We start from the raw sequence: 10054 nt of genomic DNA, 5'->3' as shown, positions 1-10054 counted from the left end.
ACTCTCTCTCATTTGCAAATTATGGGGAATAAACGCCAGCCGGAAATGTGCATTTGGTGCCCTTGAGCTCAATTCCGGCTGGCTGGTAGCCCTGACAGAGCTGACGTCATTGCATACTCGATGACCGGCTCTAAATATAAAAACGGGGAAAAATTAAAAATAAAATACAAGCAAAAGCTGGAAAAAAGTCGGAAATGGAGGGGTGCCACTCAGGAATCATGGCACCCTAGTATTTGGACCCCAAAACTCGATAAAAAACAAGTTATTCGGTACAGCTGGGAGGTATGCTGCAGGGAGAACAGAACCCCTACCTATCTAAGTATACAGACTACAAAACTCAGTACTTTACACAAGCGCCATGGCACAAGTCTGATTGATACACGACTGCAGGTAAATTTTTAGTAGATGACATCAGCAGGCCATGTGGGAGACAACAGGTTGGGAGGCCTGCATAGGCACATAAAATCATAGGTTCATATGATGTCAGTAGCCTAACAGCATTAGGGTGTGTAGAAGCCTAGCTGTGTAAAAACACAGGTACCCTTATTGAGCATAATTGGACGTTTGAGTTTAGCAGAGCAAGGTTGTGAGCAACACCAACTAGACCTGTCCTTGAGGGACCACCCAACATTTTATATTACACTTTGTAGTGTGGTTGATATATGTGTGGAAACAAATATTGAGACCCCAGGGTTGTATTGCTTGGTGGGGTGGGGGGCCATCACATTGATGCATTGTAAATATATCACATATAGTTAGATGTGCCCTTAGTTTACAATGCTTCCACATGTAGTTTTATGTCATACAAAGTTAATGAACAATAAACACCAGTAAGACAGCATCATATATGTACAGTTTCATAGCACAGTGAGCAGCGGATTTTCACAATGGTTATTAAAGTACACGCAAGCGAGTTACACCTATTTGTGCATAGGTAAGCATTGCACAAATATGAGTTGCATTGCTAACATTTGACAAACAGAATGCAACAGTGCCAAGCAATTGCATATATAGACAGTAGTGTATATGTTTTTCACAAAAGTTAAAGCCATGCTGGTCCAGATATCAGGAATACATTTACAGGACTATAGTACTCATTATACCCACAGTCATACATTGAATGATAAATGTGATAACACACAGATTACTCCATCAGTAAAAGTAATACTGTATGGAATATGCTATATTCAAACCCAGGACCGTGCTTATGGCAGTCCTACACTTACATCTATTGCCACAAGAATGTTGAGGAAACAGTTGTCTATATTGCTCTTCATTGCTGGAAACTGTAAAGTCACAGCAGTAAAACAAAAGTTGTACATTCTGTACCAGAACCCAATACCATCTATACACCAGGCCAGGTTTTCACGATGGCCAAGGGCATTCATTGAATGCATCTGGTTTCTGTTTTGGGCTGTCTGCTTCCTAGGTGGTCTGCCATACTTTGTGCAAGCCAGACAAACACTGCCAAACCTGAAATGCATTTATTCCCCGCTTCCATTGTTTGCAATTAAAAACGAGAAAAATAAGACAAAAACTTAGTTTGTTTGTGTCTTTCAGCTTTTCCCGGTTAGGGGTCGCCACAGCGGAACTCCGGTCCGCTAATGATTGGCAGTAGAGTTTTACGTGCTGGCTTACCAGGCCTAACGCACAACCTTCAACGAAGGAATGCCCATTCACGCATGTCGCCATACAGAAAATGCTCTAACTGAGAATCGAATGGGCAACGTCTAACTGTGAGGCAACAACGCTACCGCAGCACCACCACCGCAGTAAGAGAAAAACTTAGTAATAGACACATATAAGTAAAATAAGTGTCTGCTGTCACATGTTAAGGTAGGCACAAATCCACCACTATTTACTTCATTACTGCATCAAGTTAAGAAATACAATGATATACCATAATATTAATAAAGAATACATTCTAAGTTCAGGAATTACCATACAAACGCAGCAGTTGGCACAATTTTACTTCAGGGCTAAAATTTCCTTGTCTCTATTCCCATGGTATTGAAGTATTCAGAAAAAACAGGATGTAGGCTATATGGATGCTTTACAGTTTAAGAACCACCACAGAAATGTGAAGCCAGTCCACGTACGACAGACACAACCACTGTAGATACAAAAAGTTTATTCAGCAATAAAAATCCACAGTTAAGTGCTTTCTTCCCTTAGCTTAAAAAAGGGACTTCCTCAGAACACTTTATAAAATGGATAAAATGTATAAAAACCCAACCATATATACCCAAAATAATTAATTACGTAATGAGTGTTAATTAATTAATTAAACCTTAAAGTGATATCCTCTTTGATGCCTTTAAAAATAATAAACTGCATATGATAACCATCCAACTAATTTAAGTATAACAAATATATATAATATGCAATATCGGAAACAAAAATAATAATATATGCTGTGTTAAATACAGTGTACAATACAATATGTCTCAAACCATGTAAACATTCCATATATTATAATCCATACATTGATGTCAAAAAATCTATACATGACATACTTGTGTAAAAATCAATTAATTAATTCATCTATTTTATAAAGTGTTCTGAGGAAGTCCCTTTTTAAGCTAAGGGAAGAAAGCACTTAACTGTGGATTTTTATTGCTGAATAAACTTTTTGCATCTACAGTGGTTGTGTCTGTTGTATGTAGACTGGCTTCACATTTCTGTGGTGGTTCTTAAGTTTATACTACTTTATTTGGAGTATGCTTTACAGTTTGTTGAGTAGCTCCACCATACTGAAAATCATCTGCTTAAACTGTAATTAGCACCTATGAAAACATCTGCTGCTTTACTGAATATATCAACTCCGTTGGTGCTCATTAGTGCATAATGTGCACCTACATGAAATAAAGTAAACACAGATAATCTTATTACTTTTCTCTGTTCCTGTGATATTGCGCAAACATAAAGCTCAAAAAATAGATGAAAGGTTGCAGACCCTGTACTAAAACGCAGGACCATCTACACCCTAGCCCTACACATACGCATGGTGGCACAGGAATAGTTATGTGATAAGCACCGAGAAACCTGCCATTCATTCCTCCATTTCCCAGGTTGCGATAAGCACCACATCAAGCAAACAATGACAATTTTTTTTTTTTAAATTAACTTAAAGCAAAGAGAGATGACACATTTTAACAAACTGGGATGAAACAGAACGTGTGTTTTGTGCACTGCTTACATGCACTTTCACACTTCTTTAAGTACAACCTGACACACATCCCTGATGTCATCATTCACTACTATCATCCACTGAATATGAACACTGTGGAAGTGCCTACATGAAGTGAACATCCCTACAGTTATACTTTTTTGAGCTTGAGCAATTCTAATGAGTTTTGACCTCATTTGGATCTTCACTGTGCTGATAGCCCTGAACTGTGTAGGCAGGGAAACTAAAGGGGAGCCCAATGTTGTATATACAAGGGAGGGTATTAGTTTGCTAGGGTGAGAGGTTGGCATAATGGTTAAAGTGTTTACCTTGTAGGCACAGGGTACAGGGTTTGATTCTCACATGGGGAAATTAGCTGCGCTTAAAATGTCTCATAAGAGCAGTTAGCCAAGTACTAGCCTATGAACCTATATATCTGCCCAGGGGAATACAGGTTTTGATAACATTTGATTGTATTCCATCAGATACATACTGCATATGCTTACATGGCAGTATGTATAGTCTGTTTCATTGGGTTTACACTTTTAGTTGTCTATATTAGTTGCGAGTATATTCATCATTGGGGGTGGGGGAGCAAAGCTGCATTTATGTCATGGCACTTAAAAAGGAATTGTTGCTATTGTTAGTCCACCATGTCTAATAATGTCATAATGTTGTTGCATTACATGTTATGGTCAGTTCTGTACAAATCAAGGGACTTTTACTTGGTCTTATTTCCATGTAGACTCCTTTCCATGGCTGTATTCGAAAACTTTTGAATACATGGGGAACACAAGCATGGAGTCTACACCGTTGCTTTACAGCTTGTTGAATCGCTCCACCATGTTGGTTTGCTTCATTAGCATACACTTCAGTTACTTATGCTATAATTTGCATGCCACAGAAATTGCCATGTTTGCTGAGTGTGAGCTGCTACACGGAGTTTACTGACTCTAAAATTATTCGTGCCCACGTGTGCATCACACTGCGATGAGCACATGGTCAAAAATTACCATGTAGGCTTTACTGAGTCCCCCCATATATGAATTGCATACTTGCAGCAGCAATATTTCTGCATGTATATTTGCAGTTTGCTACAATACTACCCCTGAATCAAAACTTTGTAGCAGTAGTATTTTTATATGCCTTTATTAATGTCACACAAATGTGTAGCTGTCAGTGAATATGCGGCAACAGTTTAAAAGGCAGCTAAACCTGTGTATACTCAGGTTGGTTGGTTCCATTGTTGAAGAACATACAGCTATGAAGGCTTGCTGTCTAGGTTGTCTCTGCATATGCCATCGTACATGTTTACCTTAGATAAAAGGTACCATCAAAACAAATCAGGGACTTATAGGCCTCTCCTTTACTATGCATGGCACATTAAAGAGAGAGAGATTTTTAAATACAGCACTGCATCCTGGTTTGTCCTGGATGGCTCTGTGATGTGTGTTGTTCTTTGAAATTCAATGGAATTTTTTATGTGGTTCATTCTTAATCTATTTCCATTTGGTTTTAAAATGGTATTTTAGCATGTAGTACACACCCTATTCAATCATGTTGCCTTTTCCATAATGGTAGCTTCCAGACTCCACCAGGACAACTTTAGCAACTCTGATAATAAGATGCCAGTGGAGGCACTCTACCAGCATGGTCTGGTATGGCCGTATTTAGGCAGGGTTGAGAGTATGACTACAATGATCCAATTCAGGACACAGTCCATCAGGTGAAAATAGTTGGTAGCCATAAGAGCACAGGGCAGGCCTACCATCACTATGTTACACATAAATGTTAGTAGGCATGGTGACATATCATGGATACTGAAGCTAAAAAGTATATCACAAGTGGCAGTAGTTCCCCAAACATTTGACTCCCAGAGAGGAATTTATGGTCTCAGTGATTGGTGATGGCTCCAAACATAAGCTCCCAGGAAGCAAAACCAACAAAGGTGACCCAATGCACATGTTGGCAAGTTCACCTTCTCCTTCATATAACGGTACTCATACGTGTCCTTGAATGTTAATATATTGATGTAATTAATACTATAGCATGCCCTGCAGGATGGGCTGCCTCAGCAGCTCAGGTAGTAGTGCAAGGCCAGATATGCTGGCCCTATATTACTAGTCCCCAGTGTCACAAATGTTGTGTGTTTTGCAGGACCATCAGAGGTCATTTGCAGGCCAGGCTATCCAATGGGTGGCTTGTATGTGCACATTTTATTTATTGATACATGTGTTTGCAATGTAGTTATTGTCTACCTACTCAGTGCTTTCTTTTTAGCATCAATATGTCAAGTGCACTTTCCATCAACAGCCTCCACTAGTACTGAATGAAGGAATGTCCACACTGATACAGGTTGCCAAGTAGATGCACATGCCCTCTCAGCAGTATGGTAAGGCCACTGTAATGAGTTCACCCAGGGGGTGGTGTCAGCAATACAGGACCCTGCAGAACCAGGCATGCCACTACTGATGCACATGCAATACCTAGGTATTCTAACTCAGTGGGGCAAGAGAACACAGAGCTGCAAAGTAACTGTGCAGATGTCTACAGTGAGAAAGAATTTGGGGATGATACCCACCACAGCTCATCAGCTGTCATAGAACAGGGAAACTAAAGTGGTAAATGGGAAGAAGGAAGGAGATGAAGATAGTGACAACCATGAGGGCAAAGCCACGCAGAGGATAAATGCATGGATCTTATGCTGGCTTAACTACTAACATTCATGATGTTTCACAAATCCTGGTCATTATGCAAAATGACACATGGCAAAAAATGGAGGCTATGGAAAGGATGATGACTTGACTCCATGTGTGTGTGATTTCAGATCACACATGATCTATTTCTTCACAAAAGTACCAGATAACACTTTAATGTGCAGTTTGTGACATGGCATGTGGTCATTGGGACCATCAAAGATGGGGCATGGGCATCCATGACTGTGGCCAAGGTACACAGTGCCCATCATCAGGTAACAAAAGTACACTGCATCCCATGGTCAGAAGTCCCACTACTTTACAGATATTTTTAGCATGCCATGCTATGGTTGACTACAATGAATGGCACTTCCTCACACACAAACTCCACAATTTGGCAGACACAGGTAATCTATTTCTAATGTTATTCCACTTGCTCACAATGATGAAAATACTCCCTCTGTGGATGGTCAGGGCTCAGAATGCAATGCTATCATTTGATGACCTACTGGTGTTCTACTGTGGTGTTTGTATTGCAAGATGTAGGCAATATTTATGTGGCATGGTGCATTCCCGGTTTCAGTTGTGTACATGACGTGCAGTTAGTTTCAACAATGTTACAGATTCATTGCCACAAATACAATCCTATCTTATATAATTCAATAAATAAAAACAGTCCCATTATAACTTTTAAATATAACAACATTATAATTTCAAGTAATGGTAACAAATTTGTTTCCATATTATGAAAGTGCCCACTCAACCCCCTGCCAATATATGTGCACGTTTTATATACCAGATGGGGGGGGGGGTAAGGGGACAATACCCCTCCTTCCACCCATCCACGGACGGGTAAATGATCTCTGCAGAAAAGAGACATGCGCCAGTTGCAGTTCAAAATAGTTTCATTCATTTCAGTCACATAACCAGTTATAAGATAGTAGCTGCCTCCTTTCTCACCCCCCCCCAAATAATAAAGTTGTACATTTTTATATGCATACTTAAAAAAGCAAGGGTTGTGGGGGTGGGGGCAGCAGCCCTCCTTATATGCATAGATCAGCAACAGCAGTGCAAAATCAAGTTTACACTGCTTCAGATATATTTTTGTAATGTTTCATTTGTTTTATTTTTAAAAACATCAGTTTGTTTGTACAAACATAACACACATCCTCTTACCTACACAATCAGGGACAAAAAGCCCACAGCCACCAATAGGGAAATAATAGGATAACTGCTCTGAAAAGCTATTTTAAGCCTAGCCAATAACCTGAAGTCAGACTCAAACCCTGTACCTTGTGTCTATGAGGGACTTTAACCATTATGCCAAACCAAAAACCGAGGGTGATGGCATTTTTTGAATGCTGGCTGTAGTAACACGAACGGTTGACAGAATTATTTTCTACAACAAATGACAGTTTTAGGGAGGTCAGTGCCAACTGTTAGCCATAATTATTATCTCCGTAAAAATCAAGACAGTTCCAAACTGCATACAATGTATGTGAACTACATGGTTTCTTTGTAATGTGCGGTTGTGTTCAAAAGTAGTCTGAGTTTGCGGTTAGGTGAGTTATGCCATATATTGGTAGTGTGCAGACTAGGGTATTTTTTTCTCCACAACCACTGCCCCCCCCCCACACACACACACACACAGGTAAATGTTACAAATCTCCGTCTACTTTGGAAAAAATAATTTTCGTGTTTTTAAATTAATGGATACAAAAGATTGTGTAAATCGGGAATCTATACAGCAAGTCTCAAGTTTGACCATAGCTCCCAATTTACGGTCTCCAAAAATGTGGAATATTACTTCGTAAATGTGGAACAAATGGGCAACACTTGCCAACATGTTAAAACAGAAAATATACAAATGGTATATAGCTTCGTCGGCCCGCGTACTCAACATATTTTCATGAATTAGCATGACTCACTTAACACGGATATTTGTAAAGACATAAATCTTTTAACAGTCAACGTGGGGTAGGATCTTTCAATGTGGAACAGCGTCGAACACTTTTCAAGACTCAAAATGAAGTACACTTGACAGGTACAACATTCATAAGTTATGAACAATGACACCTATATACCAAGTTTATGTGAATTAGGACACCAGACTCGCTCCGTGGTCCGGGTAGGGGTGTAGTTACTATACCACAAGGACACCGCATTATATTTGAATGTTCGTTATCTTTATCTCCGTAATTTTTGAATCTTTACAGACTGTTAATTATAAACATATCTTGATTAACGGATACATAATATGTTTTGCTGTACTGTTTCATTCACCATAAGCATTTCTAGATTAAGAGACACTGATACTTAGGCAGCAAAATTCACTCCTCTTCTAAATCTTCAGACACAATAAGAGTAGTCAAGATAAAGTCGTAAGCTGATGAGAAGATTCGATTTGGCAGTTATAACCTGAGAAAGAAATGTGAAAAGTATCCAGATAACGTATAACGACGAAATTATTTCCTCTTATTGTTGCATTAAACTATTATTTTGCATCCGAAACACCTTAATGTATATGAAACATAAGCAAACTAAATTATAACAGTGAACTTTTATTTTGGCAAAAAAATACATAGACCAGTTCGTTTAACTACAATTACTACTTTTAGGCTATACTTCTGCTAGTGCTGAACTCTAAGTCTCTAACAGCTAGACATCATTGGCTGCCGTTTTGTGACCTCAGAGGAAATATATATTTTATAAGAAGGTGCTGATTGGTAGAGTTTGGTGTCGACAAGGTGCAAGGAATAACAACGTTTATATTAAACCGGAAATAAAATAGAGTTGGGTTGATGTCTTGGTTGTGTAGTCCTGGTGCTCGCTATGCTTTTTCTTATCAATTAGTTTCACGGTTTCCATAGCTAAGAGTACAGTGCAGAGCTAAACAGAATAATTGTCACGAGTTTTTCTTTTCTTCTTGAATAAAGTAGACTATTGTATTTTGTTCTGGAACGTATAGAAATAATGGGAGAAAAAATGTGTTTTTCATTTTATAACTGGAGCTGGTTAAGGTGCGATTTATATGTTTAGTTTGACCAATACGTTTTATTAAATTATTTATTTATGATCTGAATGCAGATAGTTTTAGTTACAAGAAATGCACATTTTCTTTTCTTCCTTTTTTCATTTTAACCTGATGTTTTCAGCAGAATTAATGATTTTCATTTCAGTTCTTGGCATTGTGCCTCTCTGAGCTATGTTCTTGTTTCATGTTATGGTACCTTGTTGAATGTCGTTTTCATGCACTCTGTTAAGGAATTTATATGCATAAGGGCATGGTATAAAGCACTTTTGTGATTTGCCTTTTTTGTTAGCAGTGGCACTGATACTTGATTAAACTATGCAACATTTTCAACTTTCATTTTACATGTAGATATTTGAAATTTGCGTGTTGTGTGATTGCAGCTCTGATCTGTGCTGCACGGTTTCCTTGCTACAGGAATGTGTGATCATTTTTTGTGAATCCGTTTTTTTTTATTTTGCAGGTTAATTTTCCCCAGATGTCTGTAAGAAGGTTCCAGGATGATTCTTGCAAAGAGTCATTAGAAATGATGGCCAATATTTTTATCCTTTGTATGATTCTTGCAATCTCCCTTGGCTTTTGGATTATCTCTATAACTGCAAGTACATATTATGGTAAGTACTGATTGTGTAATGCACAAAAGTAGTTTACAGTCCACAAGTACAGTGATAGTCATACTTGTGTACAGCTCCATTTAATATAAGAGAAAGTTAAGTGTTTTGTGGCTAAATGTGTTGCTTTGAGGTACTTTGCTGAATGTTTTTTGGGTGTGGGGACATTTTGATATGTCATCTATTGGAACTTTTCTCCCTGGGCCTCTGCTGAAAATGAGAATCTGCACAGTAAAACTATCCCGGTAAATAAATAATCCCTGTCACATGTGTAAAAACATAATATCCTTTTAGAATACCTTCTGTTTTGTGGTTTATTACTTGTGTAAAACATTGATGCAAACTTCGTTTCTTTATGAATCCTAGGTGCACATACATGTATGTAGAATATATGGGGGTCTGGAGTGCAAGACATGAAAATATAGTTATTGGAACTCCCAAGAATTCTCCCTGAATTTGAGGAAAATGAAACTTTATTCAGCATCATTTTGACATGATAAAGGTGTTTAATAAAATGCACCCCCCCACAATTTTTTTTTTTTTCCCC

At 38.4% G+C, this 10054-nt stretch overlaps 1 protein-coding gene across 2 annotated transcripts in view; it reads left to right on the top strand.

The window, feature by feature from the left end:
- The first annotated feature begins 8617 nt into the window (after window positions 1-8617).
- Window positions 8618-10054, top strand: part of TMEM19 (transmembrane protein 19) — a 521036-nt gene continuing 519599 nt past the window's right edge. The window contains exons 1-2 of one of the 2 annotated variants that reach the window (XM_044056997.1): window positions 8618-8885; window positions 9360-9510. In XM_044056997.1, coding sequence (XP_043912932.1) covers window positions 9375-9510 — 136 coding nt within the window. In that variant the 5' untranslated portion in view covers window positions 8618-8885; window positions 9360-9374. The remainder of the gene's footprint in view (window positions 8886-9359; window positions 9511-10054) is intronic. The other variant, XM_044056998.1, reaches the window with a different exon arrangement.

Source organism: Protopterus annectens, chromosome 15.part0, assembly GCF_019279795.1.
Source record: "Protopterus annectens isolate FY-2018-M chromosome 15.part0, PAN1.0, whole genome shotgun sequence".
In the NCBI taxonomy this organism is placed as follows: domain Eukaryota; kingdom Metazoa; phylum Chordata; order Ceratodontiformes; family Protopteridae; genus Protopterus; species Protopterus annectens.
The sequence above is the reverse complement of the archived record's forward strand: the minus strand, read 5'-3'. Positions and strand labels throughout refer to the sequence as shown.